The sequence below is a fragment of the Jatropha curcas genome, chromosome 11 (genome assembly GCF_041381405.1).
Source record: "Jatropha curcas cultivar XTBG-Jc1 chromosome 11, XTBG_Jcur_1.0, whole genome shotgun sequence".
Classification (NCBI taxonomy): domain Eukaryota; kingdom Viridiplantae; phylum Streptophyta; class Magnoliopsida; order Malpighiales; family Euphorbiaceae; genus Jatropha; species Jatropha curcas.
Window position 1 is genome coordinate 5,683,203 of NC_143161.1, and position 19,574 is coordinate 5,702,776.

At 33.1% G+C, this 19,574-nt stretch overlaps 5 protein-coding genes across 5 annotated transcripts; 3 read left to right on the plus strand and 2 right to left on the minus strand.

Annotated features, from left to right (window-relative positions):
* Nucleotides 1-70: 70 nt before the first annotated feature.
* Nucleotides 71-6,840, minus strand: LOC149492416 (phosphatidylinositol 4-kinase alpha 2-like). The gene is made up of 7 exons (XM_089716433.1): nt 6,775-6,840; nt 4,219-4,391; nt 3,943-4,135; nt 2,089-2,229; nt 929-1,137; nt 611-772; nt 71-515 (listed from the first exon to the last, which is right to left on the minus strand). Exons 1-5 carry the CDS (start codon nt 6,838-6,840, stop codon nt 1,075-1,077), a joined length of 636 nt encoding a protein of 211 aa, XP_089572559.1. The 3' UTR covers nt 71-515; nt 611-772; nt 929-1,074.
* LOC149492417 (phosphatidylinositol 4-kinase alpha 2-like) lies at nt 257-851 on the minus strand. Its single transcript, XM_089716432.1, has 3 exons — nt 847-851; nt 611-772; nt 257-515 (listed from the first exon to the last, which is right to left on the minus strand). Exons 1-3 carry the CDS (start codon nt 849-851, stop codon nt 257-259), a joined length of 426 nt encoding a protein of 141 aa, XP_089572558.1.
* A 566-nt stretch (nt 6,841-7,406) lies between the features above and the next one.
* On the plus strand, nt 7,407-9,724 carry LOC149492418 (polyol transporter 5-like). The gene is made up of 3 exons (XM_089716661.1): nt 7,407-7,565; nt 7,721-8,067; nt 8,397-9,724. The coding sequence occupies exons 1-3, from the start codon at nt 7,481-7,483 to the stop codon at nt 9,507-9,509; spliced, it is 1,545 nt and encodes a 514-aa protein (XP_089572787.1). The 5' UTR covers nt 7,407-7,480; the 3' UTR covers nt 9,510-9,724.
* Nucleotides 9,725-10,916: 1,192 nt separating this feature from the next.
* On the plus strand, nt 10,917-12,768 carry LOC149492419 (uncharacterized). The gene is made up of 4 exons (XM_089716434.1): nt 10,917-10,984; nt 11,181-11,358; nt 12,292-12,366; nt 12,540-12,768. Exons 1-4 carry the CDS (start codon nt 10,917-10,919, stop codon nt 12,657-12,659), a joined length of 441 nt encoding a protein of 146 aa, XP_089572560.1. The 3' UTR covers nt 12,660-12,768.
* A 3,101-nt stretch (nt 12,769-15,869) lies between these two features.
* LOC149492420 (putative polyol transporter 2) lies at nt 15,870-18,350 on the plus strand. Its single transcript, XM_089716724.1, has 3 exons — nt 15,870-16,177; nt 16,335-16,681; nt 17,024-18,350. The coding sequence occupies exons 1-3, from the start codon at nt 16,009-16,011 to the stop codon at nt 18,134-18,136; spliced, it is 1,629 nt and encodes a 542-aa protein (XP_089572850.1). The 5' UTR covers nt 15,870-16,008; the 3' UTR covers nt 18,137-18,350.
* Nucleotides 18,351-19,574: the final 1,224 nt, after the last annotated feature.

The following is a 19,574-nucleotide window of genomic DNA, read 5'->3' on the forward strand; positions in this document are numbered from 1 at the left end:
CATGTGATGTGTGATTGTTCTTCCAAGAAGCAGTGAATTTTCATTAATAAACAAGGGGGAATCCCACCACTAGTTTACAAACAAAGTGCCGTTTTTTTTTTTTTTTTACAGATCTTTTACCTCAAAAGCTTTTTCCTTTTTCTAAGGTGGAAATCCCTTGAAAAGAATTACAGCTGTAAGACTGACAAAAGAAAATTAATACAAAAATTACAAGCAATCATGTACATTTAATGTTAGAAGCTCTATGATATTGGTTCTACTTCTCAATGCCTTGCTGCAGATATTGTATCAAGTCATAGCCGGCAGTTGTCCACTTGTTGTAGGCGTCTGTGCACACGCGGATCATAAAATTGGCAGCTTCACGCTCGCTCATCTCAGGATGAAATCTCTTGCGTAGATTTCCGATTGGATCACCCCTACTGAAGCATGGTAATCCGCTGTCTAACATCAACATCACGGTGTTGATTATCCCATCCATGTAACGACGGGCTGCAAGGTAACCCTTGACGCACAAGCTGCGGATCATAAGAAGAGAATCAAGAACTCAGCTTTCGAAAAATATTGACTGATAAATGCATACACAATAATAAAAATGCAGAGCGTATTTTACCTTACAAATTGGTTCCAGGTTTCACTCTTCATAATACCAGAAGGATCTAATAATTGGGTCATCTCATGGCTCAGCTTGAAGTGTGCGCTTTCGAATCTCATATTTCCACCAGGTGATATTTCAAAAATGAAACCAAAATCAATATGAACTAGCCTCCCATCACTGCATTGACATTTATGTTAAGAGTCAAATTCTTAATATTTCTTTTCTTTACATTTTTCTTTTTTCCTGAAAACCCCATAGCTATCATGTTTTTAAAGAAAAAATAGTTGGAAGATTGTAAAATCAAGGGAAACGATCGGGCAAAAGATCTCATACCTATCAAAAAGAAGATTCCCATTATGTCTGTCCTTCGGCTGAAGCAAAAGACTGGCTACTGCATAACCAGCACTGCTAACGATAAAGTTTTCACGTGCAGTTTCAAAACTAGGAGAGCCTACAGGCCCAAAATCCTGTTGAAAAATCTAAAATAAACCACCATCTGTTGTTTCACCCATTTGACTTCTGCTTCGCGAGTTAGGAACCACCTGTATGATTCAAGAATAGATACTAAGAAAGATAGCATGCACAATTTTGCAGGTGATTCATTTTGAACTAAAAGATATCATTCTCAGATACATGGGGAGATGAAAGGTCAAGAATATATGGCATTTTATTTTTATCCCCCATTATGTAAGATATATTTGGATCTTTTTGTTTCTTTGAACATAAGCTTGTTATAAATTAGGCAAGAAGTTCAATTAATTTCAAGAAAATTCAAAACAGAAAGCACCTCATGGATCATGGGCAAGCCCAGAATTCTCCATAACTTCCCACACTGCGAAGAACTCAAGCGCAAAGGCTAATGGTAGATTGTAGTTCACAAGAACTGCTATCTGTTAATCTAACACAACACTATCCATGGCAGTGATAACATACATGCAAAATGCGCATGCATGCTTTATCAGAATCACCACAAACTTCTCTATCATTGGCATTCTTAATTTGCCAAACACTACTAAGTGTATAACATTTTCAAACAGGAATAAAGTTACTGCGAGACTCTTCCATAATAAAAGAAAAATATCTAAAACATTCTAATACAAATCACAAAAAAAAAAAAAAAAAAAAAAAGGTTTGAGAGCACTCCAGTTATTAATTTCAGGCACTAGTCTAATATAATCTATAATCAGGAACTTTATGATTAATTGATGTTTAGAGATATCAAACTTATGAACCAAAAAGAACGAAAAGAAATGAAACTTGAATCATATACAATCATCCCGGAATGGAACTTGCACTTTAAAGTTTAAATAACCATGTTACATTTACAAACATGGCTTGAAAAGAAAATCACCTCAATTCACACACATATGACATATCACACTAGTAATCACCTCAATTCCATGTATGCACCGTATGGATCCATATCCAATATAGCAATGCCCTAGACACAAGCACACATTTCAGTTTAATGATGATGGAAAATCAGAGCTCACCTCAATAATACCTCTCTCCGGGCCAGTTGGAAGAACTCCATAAGGAAACAAATAGAGATTAAGTCCCACTGCTTGAAATATGTCTCTAAGTAATGATATCACTTGAAGAGCAAGAACATCTTGCCGACAATCATCACCGACCTTAAAAAAGGAAAAACACTTGTGAGAATACAACTCAATTTGGAAAATAAAAATTTCAAATCCAGAAAATTTAATTTACAAAATATGACATACATCTCTTTAAAAATCAGCATTTTATCTGTTTTATTGAGATTTTGTAGCACAGTTTTAGAAACTTCAATGAAGTTACCAAATCAGAAACCCAAAATTAGTCGTGCGCATTATTTGGTTATTATCAAACAACTAAACCGAACCAACAAATTGGCTTATTTCAATAAAGGAAATACAGTTATTGCAGTAACAGAAAATTCAGTTTCCAAATTATCAGTTTAGACACCTAAAAAATGATAACCAAAATAATCAATTATCATTATTAACATATTTTTTTAGCAATATATCATTGTAATTATGTTCTTACAAATATATATAGTTGATACTGATCTGGAACGTTTCGATTTTGTTATCAGGTGTATATAGTTCAGTTCAGTTGGTATCAAATTCGTTTGACCCAATTAATGCTCATTCGTGCTCAACCATACCCATCCTGTGCATAAATGTACCATAAGAGAATGTTTCAACAAGACCATCTGTAATTGATACCTTTAATGGAAACTAGAATTACCAATTATAAGTATTAAATCCAAAAATTTCATTGCTATATAATAATATTTCACTTGCAAAGATAGGATCCGACTATATTTGGACTTAAATCTACCAACTAAAATGAGGACAATGGGAATTTGGAATAAGGATTGGGATTGTGTATCATTATCAAATAATAGTCAAATGAAGACCCCACTCGGGCCAAAAGAGATCACTGAGAAATATCGTATATCCTGATTGGACCAACCATCTAGTTTAACTTATGTAGAATCAATACTATTTTGCAATTTTCAAATTCAAAAAAAAAAAAAAAAAATTGTATTTACACTAATAAATCAAAACTTGCACCTCATTACAAGTCGAACTATTTTCTGAAAATGACAAGTAAATTTCACCATCAACATAATTGTATGCACTCTATTTCAACTTAAATTGCCTGTATATCTCTTGAACCTGAAAGCACAGTCCCTGCTGCTTGTTAAAAGAAGGCGCACAACCTCCTTTTGCTTTTGGTCTGGAGTCTGGACTTATAGCTTTTGTAATATATTTATCCCAACTTTGTGTAAATCCTTACTATTCATTAAATGGGTGTGAAGAAGATGTCTATCAAGGCAGAAAAGTAGATAATGCATATGTGAGCTGTGCATGTTTTGTGCTTTAAGTGCAGTCGTGAGTTTTGAAGTTTGCTATATGCTTCCAGTGAGGGTGAGAAGCTAGATATGTGGCAAACTGCTACTGTTTTTCTCAGTTGTTTCCCCCTCCCCCTAAAGAACATTAGGCTACGTATTAAATAATGTTTAATTTTTTGGTATATTTTACATGTGATATTTGCTTAGTTTTTACTTGGGCATAATAAATCCAGACTTAATTCCTATGTTGAATCCCAATATTAGCAAACATAATATCAAACTTAATTGGATGCGGAACAAAGTTGAACAAAGTTGGTTTTTGCAAAAAGGCATATACATGTATATATATGTATTAATTTCAAAATATCAGTTATTTGAAAGTCTAATTTGTGGCTAAACTTAGTTTCTTAAGTTTATACATTTAATTATTGCACGGGCATCTTAAAACCAGAGACTTTCTCACTAATCCAAAGTTTACACATTAAAAGGTTCACAACCGTACCTTGAAAATGCAAGCTTGAGGTTTTATTTCATTTGGCGTCTCCCGGTCAACCACATTAAATGTAATCATTATAGGAACTTTTGCTGCTGACTGTAACGGTATTCCACTGTCCACCTGTATACACCTGACAAGCTTGTTAGGAGCAGTTGGTAAATAAAGGTCCTCTCCCTGCACTTCAGTTTTTTCCAACTCCCTGTCGTCGCAAGTTCATAGAAACATCAACAGCAAGATACAAAATATAAAGAAGAAGATTTAAAAGCATTAACTCAAGTATACCTCCGAATACCAGCTCGACGTTCTTCCTTAGGAATTGGATAGAGAACACCAGAAATAGATGTGACTTTGTCAAAGAAGTCAAATTCCCTTTGAAATATGTCAAGGGCCTTTCCAGCGAAACCATCAATAATATGTTGTCGAACAATTGGTAACAGCGCTTGAAAGGAACTATTCTGAAATAACAGTAAGTATATGTTTGGTTATTGGGCATTGAATAGCATTTGACAGATAATGATCTACCAATCTACAGATAAATACATAAGATACACATATGCACAGAGCCACAGACATACATTGCAACACAATGTTTAAGTCATGATGTCTAGTCGCAAATAGGTAAACAGTAACACAATTCAGATTGCAAATTTTAACTGTAGAATATGGCATGTGATTGTATTGTTTTTGAGTGTGTTACATTTATATATTTTTCAGCTCTATCACCCTCCAATCCATGTGCACGTAACATAGTGTTTCCAATTCACATATAATTGATAACACAAGGATGCTGGTAAGTCATAACATTTTACAAAGAGTTGAAAAAAAAAAATCAAAATATATTGATATAAGACTCTGCATAAACTTAATTGTTCTTTAATGACAAAATATGAGAGGGAAGCAATCTGAGTCAGTAACATGATTCAAGGAATTCATTGTTCTGGCCAAATTGAGATGGCCAGAACTATCGAACTATCAATTTCATAATCTTTTCATTGTCAAGTTTTTGATCGTGAAAATCACTGTCGTTGTAGTATAGTGGTGAGTATTCCCGCTGTCACCCGGGTGATCCGGTCCAATCCCCGGCAACGGCGCAAAAAACTTGACAGTGATTTTCGCAAGTGTACGAAATTGCAACAAGTAATATAGAGTGAAAGAGTATCGTATCCACAGGGATTGAATATCAAGTAATATAGGGATTGTTAACCTATTATTATTTAAACAACAATAAGAGAGATTTATTATAAGAAAAGAAAAATCTAAAATAAAACAGAAAGGAATCAAGAAACAATATTTAGATGTAAAGAAATCAAGGGTTTAAAACTACTAGGGATTTTGATTTCACTTAATTCTATCCAATTTATTTTATTAGTTTGTTAATTAAATTTGATTGTTCAAATAGGGGAAACAACCCTAAAATCACTAATAAGTTCTCCCGATGTATTGTTAGTTATTCTAATCCGGTCTAATTGTCTATCTTCCAATAGCGCAATCAAACATGAATTAAATTATTAAGTTTTATAATTTGTTTTGTGAATTCATAACCTGAGGTCATTAACTTATGAAAACCCCCATAAGTCAAACCATATAGCTTCCGCATCAAGTTATTATTCTCATGTAGTTTATTACCTTTTTCGTATCTAAAACCCTTCTTCTGGTAGTGATTAATGAAATAAATCAATCCAGAGGAGAAACTCTGTCTGGAAGCATTAAGTTCAATAATAAATTATATCAAGAACAAAGAAAAGCAAATCTAATATTATAAATTGGAATCGAATTAAGCTATATCAAATCCCTAGGTGGCACGCCCTTGCTTCGAAGGCAGAACTGACATGAACTAAAAATGCAAATCAATCATTTTCTCACATGGGCCCACCTCGGATAGTTTCTTAAACATACTAAATAAGATCTAGACTTATTTTGGAAGAGAAAAGAGTCCGAATTAAGAAGAAATCCAAGGCCTAAATAGTCATGATCTCCTAAAGAAGATTTTGTACTTAATAAGGATTCTATTTCCTAAACGGAGTCAGATTTACCTTCAGGAGGTCTATATAAAGAGGGAAACTTTTCATTGATTGGTATCTCGAAATTTAGTATTTTTCTATATAGTTCTCTCTCTCTCAAAGGTCTCAAGGAAACCATATACATAACTGTTACCTAGTTCTTATCTCTAAACTCTTAATATTATTTTTCTTTTCATTGTTCATCACTGATTATGAAGAATTATTCAAGTATTATTGAGTTTTATTTACTTACTATGTCTAGCTAAATTCTTATACTAGGGATTTGATGTAACTTAATTTGAATCTAATTTATAATATTAGATTTGTTTTCATTGTTCTTGTTATAATTTATTAATGAGCTTAAAGCTTCCAGGCAGAGTTTCTCCCCTGGATTGAATTATTTCATTAATCACTATCGGGAGAAGGGTTTTTGATATGAAAAAGGTAATAAATTACTTGAGAATAATAACTTTATGCGGAATCTATATGGTTTGGCTCAAGGGGGTTTTCATAAGTTAATGATCTTAAGTTATGAATTCACAAAACAACCATAAAACTTAATGATTTAATTTATGTTTGATTGCGCTATTGGAAGATAGGTAATTATAGTAGATTAGAACAGCCAACAATCCTCAATTTAATTAGTTTGAATCGAGTATTCAATTAATTTATCTCATGTTGATCCTCAATTTAACTAGCTTAAATCATCTTTATGGAAACCTTCACTTAAGAAGAGATGCGCACTATAGGCTCTTCGGCCCTATAGTGTCCATAGAGCTCCTTCCCTACGGAGACATCAGCCCCTCTTCATAGAGCACGATGCCCGCACCTAGCTCACTAGGGCTCGGTCCCGCATACCGGCCCCGGGGCAGAGGAGAGCATTACGCCGGGTCTCTCCTCTCATATTCTCGGTCCATATGCCATTCAAGATGTTATTCTCGTCTCTAATAGCCTTATTTCATCCATAGGGTCACCATGGTAAGGCACCATGGATAGGGATGCTGAGTATAAATAATACTGTGAATTGAATTTTTTTGTTTTTAGAAAATTGTAGATTAAATTATTAGTACAATTACTAGTATAATTGAAATGCTTGTTTTATAATTAAATCCCTGCAAACCACGTACAATTTCACTTTTAAGAAATTCTTGTGTAAAATTTTTAATTTATTAATGTAAATTGTTTATAATATTATACTAAAAATTAATAAAAAGTTATATATAAAAATTAAATTACATTTACACGAGAAAACTATTAATAAAAAAAATACAATGAATATACACATGCTGCCCATGTGACTAGTTATAATATTAAGACAGGCGGTAATTTATAAAATAAAATGAAAATCCAACAGGTTAACAGGTCACCCAAATTGATAATACATTAAATTTTTTTTATTTAAAAAAAAAAGTAAAAAAAAAAGGGAAGAAAGAAAAAGCCAGCCCTTGTTGTCTATTTAAGCAGGTCCAGTTTCTCATGGAGCTGCAGACTCATTAAAAACACTCTCTGTCTCTCTTTCTTGTTATCAGTTAAGCTAAAGAGAGATGAGCGCTTTAAACACAGCAGAGAAGGATGTTGCGCTTGGTTGTGCTGTTTTGGCTTCCATGACTTCTATCTTACTTGGTTATGGTGAGTTCTTTTTTTCTACTAAAAACCATTTTTTAGTTTTATCTCCATTTATATATTTCTTTGACTATAAAGAATTAAGAAACAAGAAATGGATTCCAAGCTTTGAATTGTAATGATTTGGTTATATATATATATATGTGTGTATGATTTTGTAGATATTGGAGTGATGAGTGGAGCGGCTATCTACATCAAAGATGATCTGAAAATCTCTGATTTACAAGTAGAAGTTCTGGTGGGAACACTTAACATATACTCATTAGTTGGTTCAGCAGCAGCTGGCCGGACCTCCGACTGGATAGGGCGGCGGTATACTATAGTGGTGGCTGGAGCTATTTTCTTTGTGGGAGCTCTTCTAATGGGATTTGCCACAACTTATGCGTTTCTGATGGTAGGGCGGTTTGTTGCCGGGATTGGTGTCGGCTATGCTCTTATGATTGCACCGGTTTATACTGCTGAAGTGTCTCCGGCTTCCTCTCGTGGATTTCTCACTTCATTTCCTGAAGTACGTATACATTAATATATTATATAATATAGTTCTTATCATTTTATATATTATCTTTGAAAAACTATAAATTTTTTAATTCTGAAAATAGATTTATATTTTATGTTGGGACAAGTTTACTTGAATACTATGAGATGTTAAAAAGAGAAAAAAAAATCTTTTATTTAAAAATTTCATCTTTAAAACAAATAAACCAAAAGTGTTATATTTAAAATGCATATAAATAATTTAATACATTACACCAAAAATAGCTTATAATAATATTATAATACTTAATAAATAAAAACATTTGCATTCATTATTAATTAACGGCGTTTTTTAATTCACAGGTGTTCATTAACGGCGGGATCTTGCTCGGCTACGTATCAAACTTTGCATTCTCAAAGCTTCCAACTCATTTGAGTTGGCGGTTCATGCTTGGAATCGGTGCAGTTCCTTCAGTTTTCCTTGCTCTAATTGTCCTTGTCATGCCCGAGTCACCTCGTTGGCTCATTCTGCAAGGCCGACTCGGTGAAGCCAAGCGAGTCCTGGACAGGACCTCCGATTCCAAAGGAGAATCTGAAGCAAGACTCGCCGATATAAAAGAAGCCGCAGGTATTCCTCAAGATTGCAACGACGACATCGTTCAAGTGCAAAAACAATCCCATGGTGAAGGTGTATGGCGGGAATTACTCCTCCATCCTACACCGTCCGTTCGCCATATCTTAGTTTGTGCGATCGGGATTCACTTCTTCCAACAAGCTTCGGGTATAGACGCTGTCGTATTATACAGCCCCAGAATATTTGAAAAGGCCGGGATCACATCAGATGATAATAAGTTACTTGCAACTGTAGCCGTTGGATTTGTTAAGACAATGTTCATTTTAGTGGCTACGTTTTTCCTGGACAGGATCGGACGGCGACCGTTGCTCCTAGCAAGTGTTGCTGGAATGATATTTTCGTTAGCGACCCTTGGATTTTCGTTGACCATTATAGATCATTCGCACGATAAGCTAACATGGGCTATAGTATTGTGTATAACAATGGTATTAGCCTACGTGGCATTTTTCTCAATAGGAATGGGCCCCATCACATGGGTCTATAGTTCTGAGATCTTTCCGTTGAGGCTACGCGCTCAAGGCGCGAGTATGGGAGTGGCTGTGAACAGAGTAACAAGTGGGGTCATATCTATGACTTTTATTTCACTGTACAAAGGAATAACAATAGGAGGGGCGTTTTTTCTGTTCGCGGCTATAGCAACGGTAGCGTGGACCTTCTTCTTTACTTGTTTGCCCGAGACGCAAGGAAGGACATTGGAGGATATGGAGGTCCTTTTTGGTAGATTCATTAATTGGAGGTCTGCTTTGAAGGAGGAGAACTTGAAGAAGAAAGCAGCTAATAGTGAAAATAATGGTCAAATTCAGTTGGGTACTGCTACTAATACTATTGTTACTAAAGCTTAGTTGAAGGATATTTTGGTAAATCTACCTACTTGAAATGTTAGATTAGTTTTTTTTTTTTTTTTCTTGTTTTTGTGGGATTTCACTTGTTCTTACCTTAGTCGGGTGAGATTCAGCCAAGAAATGTTTGAAATATGAAAATATGGAAAGCTTATATGCAAGAAAAATAAATCCAACAAAAACTCAATTAAGAAGAAAGAGATAGTATTCTGTATATTTTTTAAATCAAATCAAATTAAATAATGTATCGAATCAATTCAGTTGATTTGAGCTAATTTGGTTATTTTTTAGCCGTTGTACAACTATTTTAAGTTTAATGGTTTAGGTTTATAAAAATCAAATTGAATCGAAAATTTTTAATTTTTTAATGAAAACTTAAATCCATTCCACATACCATTTTTACCTTGTTCTACTTTTGTAATAAGATTAAATGGGAAAGTTTTAATTTTAAGAAGGGCGATGTAAATATTTCACAATGTATTTTTAGAAAATCAATATGTTCCGACCATTATTTTAATTCTTGTAAAAAGATAAAATGCTATTATTAAATGTGGAAAAACCGAAAAGGATTTTGCTTGCTTACAAGTGGTGGTTGTTTATATTTTAATGTTGTGGTCAGCAACAACTTTTTTAATAGCTTTGCTAAACGTAATTTTTTATAATATTCAGTAATATGATTTTTGAACTAACTTTTAGAGATTAATATAGCGTTTTTATAAAAAGTTAACTCATATTACGTTTAGTTTTCAGCATTTCATAAAAAATTACTCGAATAGCTAACAATTAAATGTTATTAAAACAATTAACAGCTATAAAAAAAAGCTAATTTTATCGAATAGACCTCTACTATTTCTTTTTTTTTTTTTTCTTTTCTTGTATGTATGACCAAAGAATTTGGTTTATTGTATGCATGAGGTTGGCCAATGGCCTACTTAGTTTGTTGCAATTTGGAAGAAGTGGTCCAATATTGGGTTGAATCCGACTAGTAAAATTACTTGTAAATCGACTCCTAAAAGGACCTTACAATATTTCTTTTTTGTTTTCTTTCAAATATTTTTTTTAAAAAATAATGTAATTAAATCTTGATGTAGTTGTTTGCCATTTGTGTCCTAAATTCCACGTGTGAGTCTTGTCTTGAATCCAGGAGCTATGGTCCATGCATAATTAAATAATGTGTATGAGAATCTGACAACTCGATTATAACTCATCCTCGTTTGATCAAATCTCCAGAGAGAAGGGACCCCCAAATTGCTAATTATAATGAATCCACTAGAGAACTTTAAGAGTGGGTACTCGTCACTAAAAAAAAACGTTCAATTGCGATCGACCTAAATCGGTAGCAGTTTTGCGACCGATTTGCGACTTATAAGCCATCGGTCGCAAATTTTGGCGCTGAAAATTCCCGCGAGAATGGTTAATAATTTGCGACCTGTGTACTACGGATTTGCGACCGATGTGAGACTAAGTGATTTTCTGCAGTAAAATTTCGCGCGTAAAAAATGGGGCAAAGTTCTGAGACGATTGGAGACTAAATTGCGACTGATTTTTTGCGACCGATTTATTTAGTCGCAAATGGGTCGCAAATATTGTCCATAGTCAAACGATGTCGGCTCATTAAAAATTGCGACCGATAATTATAAAATTTGCAACCGATGTTTCGGTCGCAAAAGTTAGGGCTTTAAACGCCGCGCCCTCTCTTTTTTCTTTCTTCTTCTTTCTCTCTTCTCCTTCTCCTCTCCTCTCCTCCGTCCGCAACGCCGCTCCGGCCCTTCCTGACACCGTTCCAGCCCGCCTGACGCCGCCATTCTCGCTCCCTTTGCACTCCAGTCACTCTGTTTCGAAACAATCTGAGGTTAGTTTTATTTTGCAATTAATTTTTCGAAATTTTTTTTCGAATTTATTTGTTTTTTATTATATTAATTTATGGTTGATTTTGTATATTGTTGTTAGAATTTTGTATATGGTTGCGATTAATTTATTTAGTATATGGTTGAGTTGCGATTAGAATTTTTTTAGGGGAGTCAAAATTATTATTATTTTTATTATTATTACTGTTCTTATTATTATTATAATTATTAGTATTATTATTGTTGTTATTATTGTTATTATTATTATTATTATTATTGTTATTGTTATTGTTATTGTTGTTGTTATTATTATTATTAGTATTATTGTTACCTTAAGCGATTGTGATTGACAATTCTGGCAATTAATCTACTAGCATGCGTTTGTCAAATACACAAAACTATTAATTGCGATTAGGAACGATTGTGCAAATATTATTTTTGGTAAGTTTTGCGATTTTATGTGTATTTGCCATTGGAAACAATCCTTGTCAGAGCTAAGCGGAGGCTAACGATCTCTGCTTGCCCTTTCTCTAATTTTGGACGAGGTATAGTTTAGTTGATTTTTCATTTATTATTTGGGATCTTGCAAAAGCTGATACCAAGCTTTTCCCTTTTAGACATATTGGATTAAATTTGAAATCTATTATGACATTGTAATTGAAATATTCAAGCATAATCCATTTTCATATAAAAGGTGCGTGTAAGGAAATGGACAAGTCATTTTAGGGGCTTTGTTGAGGAGATTCTGAATGGTACTTCATATGTGTCTTATATTAGGCATGTGCACACAAAATACAAATTATTATTATTTTTTTATATACTGAAACTACTTCAAATGAACTCTACATTTGGTTCTAGTGTCTAGTGGTTTCATAATTTGCAGTAAAATTTTGTCATGAATGTATTTGCCAGTGATTTAATGTTGAGCCGTTTGACAGGTTGATGCAGCTCTTGATTTATGCCACACACAGAACATAGGGAGAATGATCAAAGCTCACTTTCCACATTCCCAGGTCAAATAATTTTCTTTTGATGCACTTAGTGGCAAAGGGAATAATTTAGCAGCAAATGTGTAAAGTGAATTTTGGTTATTGCTTGGGAATGGCACCCGATGTTTAATTTGCTTTCAAGCATAATATGCTAGGATATTTTGTCTTACACTTGTCTCTTTTGAATTATCTTGTAGTTTATTGTGGTTTCACTGAAAGAAGGCATGTTCAACAATGCCAATGTCCCCTTTCGGACGAAATTTGTAGATGGTGTTTCAATTGTCCAGAGGACTGTTGCTGCTAAGCAAAACAAGTGATTGCTGCCACATTATCAGGTTTTATTACTGTGTTACTTTGATGGAATTTTATTATTCGATTCACATGTTTTGAATTAATGTCCAGTAATGCCTGGTTAGTCCATCTATTATTAATGTACCGTCACTAGTCATAACACAGTTACTTAACCCAGTTCCAAATTTTTGTATTTTGTCTTTAATTTGACATCCCTCAGTTTACCATTCCTATCACTTTCCTGCTTTCTTTTTCCCTATTTTGTTTGTCATTTTAGAAGACTTATCTTCTTTTCCAACTTTATGCGTTTCACTATTATGAAAGCATTAATAATATATATTTACAGAACTGAGGATGGAGGAAATACTTGAATAGCTTTGCTATTTTTGAGACTTGTCAGATTATGTAGGAATAATTAATGAGGAATAGTTAGATGTAGATTATTGCTCTGTATAACAAATAATTAATGAGGAATAATTTGTTATATAGAGCAATAATCTGCATCTAACTATTCCTCATTAATTATTCCTACATAATCTGACAAGTCTCAAAAATAGCAAAGCCATTCAAGTATTTCCTCCATCCTCAGTTCTGTAAATATATATTAATGCTTTCATAATAGTGAAAAGCATAAAGTTGGAAAAGAAGATAAGTCTTCTCAAATGACAAACAAAATAGGGAAAAAGAAAGCTAGGAATGGTAAACTGAGGAATGTCAAATTAAAGACAAAATACAACAATTTGCGACCAATTTGCGACAGACTTTTTTTGCAACTAATTTGCGACAGCATTTGCACATGAAAACACGACCAAATTTTGCGATCGATTTTTTAATTTTGCGACCGAAAAATCGGTCGCAAATTTGCGACCGACGGAAAAAATCGATCGCAAAATATTTTGCGATAAGAATTTTTGCGACCGACGTGTTTTGGTCGCAGATAGGTCGCTAATTGAATTTAGCGACCGATTTTTTGGCATTTTGCGACCGATTTGTCGATCGCAAAATGCCGTTTTTTTTGTAGTGCGTGTGATTAGGCATGACTTATCTATCATCTCACCAATTAACAGCCACCGACCAGAATATGATGAAACCACACTTTAAGCATAGAAATAGAATTATCGGGCACTTGCCCTTAAATTTGATTGCAATAAATAATATATTTAAAATTTTACTTTTGGATTAATTTTAATAAAAAATTTTCAATTATGAATTTTTAATTGATTATTGCTTAATCTTCTAATTAGAACTACAGATATCCTGAGAGAGAATCTGACTCCGTTTAGAAAATAGAATCCTTATTAAATACGAAATCTTCTTTGGAGATCATAAACTGATTAGGCTAAGGATTTCTTCTTAGTTAAGACTCTTCTTTCTTCCTAAATAGACTTAGATCATGTTTTGCACGTTTAGGAACATATCTGAGGTGGGCCCATGTGAATTAAAAAGACTGGATTGCGTTTTTATTCAAAATAGCTTCGCCTTAGTAGCACGGGCGTGTCATATAGCACGGCTTGGGCGTGCTAGAGTCTGGACCTCTGAATGATTCAGCATGGGCCGTGCTATGTAACACGCTTAGAGGAGTTTCTATGGTACGGGCATGCTCCCTAGCACGGACAGGGCGTGCTAGGCTCTAACTCTCTAAGGTAGATTGCATTACGGGCGTGCTAAGTAAACACGCCCTGAGGTTCTTTAGGCACAGACGTGTTAGATAGCATGGGCTGGTCGTGTAAGCGTCTGACTCTCCACTTGATTTCTCTTAAGTTTAGCACGGGCGTGTCGGATAGCACGGGCTGGCCGTGCTAGTGTCTGACTCTCCACTTAATTTTCCTTAAATTTAGCACGGGCGTGCTAAGGTGCACAGACTGGGTGTGCTCGAGCTTTAGTGTTTTGCTTTTTAATACTCTTTTCTGTGCCAAAATCCTGCAAATTTTTTTAAGATTAAGTGAATTATGATTCAAGGGAGTTTGAACAAAATTATAATTAAAATGAAGTAAAACTTAATTAAAGTGATAAATTTAATAAAAATTCTAAATAAAACTATACTAAAAATACTATAAAAATGATACCTATCATTCCTTATTTGCTGAACGGTATACATGTTGTGTTTGAATATTTTAATCAAAACTTTGGTTTGCTGTGCAATTCTTAAATTAAAATATGATTTCAGTTTTTGGTGAATATAAATTTTATAATATGTCAAATTTTGAATATTTTTTAAATTTACTCTTGTAATTACTAGATTAATATAATCTTTGGTAGCTTCTTCCTCATTTTAGTTATATTGAAATTATATTACAATATTAATTTTTTTTTCATTTCAATATAATTTAATTTTTAATTATTAATAAATCCATTGTTATAAAATTGAGTTTATGATATAAAGCCAACTAAAAAAATTACAAGGTGTTTCTTATAAAATCCATTTGTTGAATTTAAGATTTTAAGGTGGTTCTTTTGACTGGTCTAACTTAATAAAATAATAATTAATAATACGTAAGTCAGTAACGTAACTGACATGCATATTCACTAAATGAGTAAATATTGTATTAGTAGCATTTTTCAAAAAATTTGACCAATTTTACTATATTATAAATATAATTTTATCAATTTTTAAAATAAAAATATAAATTAAAAATAAAATAAATTTTAATTTACATCGCGTCGATTCTCAATTTAAATAATTTTAATCGAATATTCAATTAAATTATCTCATATTGATCCTCAATTTAACTTGCTTGAATCATCGATTATAAATAATATTGTGAATTGATTTTTTTTTTTTTTAGAAAATTGTAGATTAGATTATTAGTAGAATTACTAGTCTAATTGAAATGCTTGTTTTATAATTAAATCCCTGCAAACCACGTACAATTTCACTTTTAAGAAATTCTTGTGTAAAATTTTTAATTTAGTAATGTAAATTGTTTATAATATTGTAATAAAAATTAATAAAAAATTATATATATAAATTAAATTACATTTACAAGAGAAAACTATTAATAAAAAAAATACAATGAATATACACATGCTGGCCATGTCACTAGTTATAATATTAAGACAAGCTGTAATTTATAAAATAAAATGAAAATCCAACCATTTTAATCGGATCAACAGGTTACCAGGTCACCCAAATTGATAATACATTAATTTTTTTATTTAAAAAAAAAAGTAAAAAAAAAAAAGGGAAGAAAGAAAAAGCCAGCCCTTGTTGTCTATTTAAGCAGGTCCAGTTTCTCATGGAGCTGCAGAACCCGGAGTTCTGCTCTCCTAATATGGCTGCTTGAGTTTATCCAAATCAACCTTAACAAACGCTAACACAGCCATTTCAAAACACTCTCTGTCTCTCTTTCTTGCTATCAGTTAAGCTAAAGAGAGATGACTGCTTTAAACACAGCAGAGAAGGATGTTGCAAATCCCAGCAACTACCAAAACCAAACAGAGAAAAGACTTGCAGACTTCGATCCTCCAAAGAAACACAAAAGTAATAAATTTGCTCTTGCTTGTGCTGTTTTGGCTTCCATGACTTCTATCTTACTTGGTTATGGTGAGTTCTTTTTTTCTACTAAAAACCATTTTTTAGTTTTATCTCCATTTATATATTTCTTTGACTATAAAGAATTAAGAAACAAGAAATGGATTCCAAGCTTTGAATTGTAATGATTTGGTTATATATATATATATATATATGTATGATTTTGTAGATATTGGAGTGATGAGTGGAGCGGCTATCTACATCAAAGATGATCTGAAAATCTCTGATTTTCAAGTAGAAGTTCTGGTGGGAACATTTAACATATACTCATTAGTTGGTTCAGCCGCAGCTGGCCGGACCTCCGACTGGATAGGGCGGCGGTATACTATAGTGGTGGCTGGAGCTATTTTCTTTGTGGGAGCTCTTCTAATGGGATTTGCCACAACTTATGCGTTTCTGATGGTAGGGCGGTTTGTTGCCGGGATTGGTGTCGGCTATGCTCTTATGATTGCACCGGTTTATACTGCTGAAGTGTCTCCGGCTTCCTCTCGTGGATTTCTCACTTCATTTCCTGAAGTACGTATACATTAATATATTATATAATATAGTCCTTGTCATTTTATATATTATCTTTATTTATCACTTTGAAAAACTATAAATTTTTTAGTTCTGAAAATAGATTTATATTTTATGTTGGGACAAGTTTACTTGAATACTATGAGATGTTAAAAAAAGAAAAAAAAAATCTTTTATTTAAAAATTTCATCTTTAAAACAAATAAACCAAAAGTGTTATATTTAAAATGCATATAAATAATTTAATACATTACACCAAAAATAGCTTATAATAATATTATAATACTTAATAAATAAAAACATTTGCATTCATTATTCATTAACGGCGTTTTTTAATTGACAGGTATTCATTAACGGCGGGATCTTGCTCGGCTACGTATCAAACTTTGCATTCTCAAAGCTTCCAACTCATTTGAGTTGGCGGTTCATGCTTGGAATCGGTGCAGTTCCTTCAGTTTTCCTTGCTCTAATTGTCCTTGTCATGCCCGAGTCACCTCGTTGGCTCATTCTGCAAGGCCGACTCGGTGAAGCCAAGGGAGTCCTGGACAGGACCTCCGATTCCAAAGAAGGATCTGAAGCAAGACTCGCCGATATAAAAGAAGCCGCAGGTATTCCTCAAGATTGCAACGACGACATCGTTCAAGTGCAAAAACAATCCCATGGTGAAGGTGTATGGCGGGAATTACTCCTCCATCCTACACCGTCCGTTCGCCATATCTTAGTTTGTGCGATCGGGATTCACTTCTTCCAACAAGCTTCGGGTATAGACGCTGTCGTATTATACAGCCCCAGAATATTTGAAAAGGCCGGGATCACATCAGATAATAAGAAGTTACTTGCAACTGTAGCCGTTGGTTTTGTTAAGACAATGTTCATTTTAGTGGCTACGTTTTTCCTAGACAGGATCGGACGGCGACCGTTGCTCCTAGCAAGTGTTGCTGGAATGATATTTTCGTTAGCGACCCTTGGATTTTCGTTGACCATTATAGATCATTCGCACGATAAGCTAACATGGGCTATAGTATTGTGTATAACAATGGTATTAGCCTACGTGGCATTTTTCTCAATAGGGATGGGCCCCATCACATGGGTGTATAGTTCTGAGATCTTTCCGTTGAGGCTACGCGCTCAAGGCGCGAGTATGGGAGTGGCTGTGGGCGGAGTAACAAGTGGGGTCATATCTACGACTTTTATTTCACTGTACAAAGGAATAACAATAGGAGGGGCGTTTTTTCTGTTCGCGGCTATAGCAACGGTAGCGTGGACCTTCTTTTTTACATGTTTGCCCGAGACACGAGGAAGGACATTGGAGGATATGGAGGTCCTTTTTGGTAGTTTCATTAATTGGAGGTCTGCTTTGAAGGAGGAGAACTTGAAGAAGAAAGCAGCTAGTAGTGAAAATGATGATCAGATTCAGTTGGGTACTGCTACTAACACTACTGTTACTAAAGCTTAGTTGAAGAATATTTTGGTAAATCTACCTACTTGATGAAATGTTAGATTAGTTTTTTTTTTTTTTTTCTTGTTTTTGTGGGATTTCACTTGTTCTTACCTTAGTTGGGTGAGATTCAGCCAAGTAATGTTTGAAATATGAAAATATGGAAAGCTTGTATGCAAGAAAAAGAAATCCAACAAAAAATCAATTAAGAAGAAAGAGATATTATTCTGTATATTTTTAAAACCAAATCAAATCAAATAATGTATCCAATCAATTCAGTTGATTTGAGCCAATTTGGTGTTGTACAACTATTTTAAGTTTATGTTTTAGGTTTATAAAAATCAAATTGAATTGAAATTTTTTAATTTTTTAATGAAAACTTAAATCGAACCATAAATATTACTCCCTCCATTCCACATACCATTTTACCTTGTTCTGCTTTTGTAATAAAATTAAATGGAAAAGTTTTAATTTTAAGAAAGGCGATATAAACATTTTATAATGTTTTTTAGAAAATCAATATGTTCCGACTATTATTTATCAATTATGTATAATTTTCTTTATTTAAAGAAATTATTACGTTATGCTGATGTATGGATGGCGTCAAATATAAATTTTTTACTTTTTATTTTTACTATAAAAGTGAATTGTTTTGTAATTTATATGTTTGCATAATCCAAAACATATGTACTTATTCGACATGCGTATGAAAAAAGAAGAGAAATCACACAAATAACATTTAAATAATGACGTAAAAGTAAAGACAACTCCAATTATTGGGGAGAAAGAAAATGTTGTCCACAAATATGTGTTTGGTAGAACCACAAGGAAACGAAAGTCTCTGCTAAATTAAAAAAAAAAAAAAAAATTGTAGATTTATTTCCACCTCCTACTCCTATGCATAATTGTTTGAGACTCGGCTCAAGATAAACTTTTTTTTTTTTTTTTACAAATTTAATAAATTGAAATCGAATCTACTTATTCAGTTGATTTAATAAATGAGTTGCATTTGAATTTGAGATTCGAATTAAAAAGAGAAAAAAAATTTTAACTTTGAATTTAACTTTTGTCCATAGATATGCAAATAACTTTTGTTTTTTCATTTGTTTTTTAAACAGGCGGACCTTAGGCATTTGGAGGTTGTGGAAAAACCGAAAAGGATTTTGCTTGCTTACAAGTGGTGGTTGTTTATATTTTAATGTTGTGGTCAGCAACAGCTTTTTTAATAGCTTTGCTAAATGCAATTTTTTATAATATTTAGTAACATAATTTTTGAACTAACTTTTAGAGATTAATGTAATGTTTTTATAAAAAGTTAACTCATATTACGTTTAGTTTTCAGCATTTCATAAAAATTACTCGAATAGCTAACAATTAAATGTTATTAAAACAATTAACAACTATAAAAAAGCTAATTTTATCGAATAGACCTCTACTATTTCTTTTTTTTTTTTTT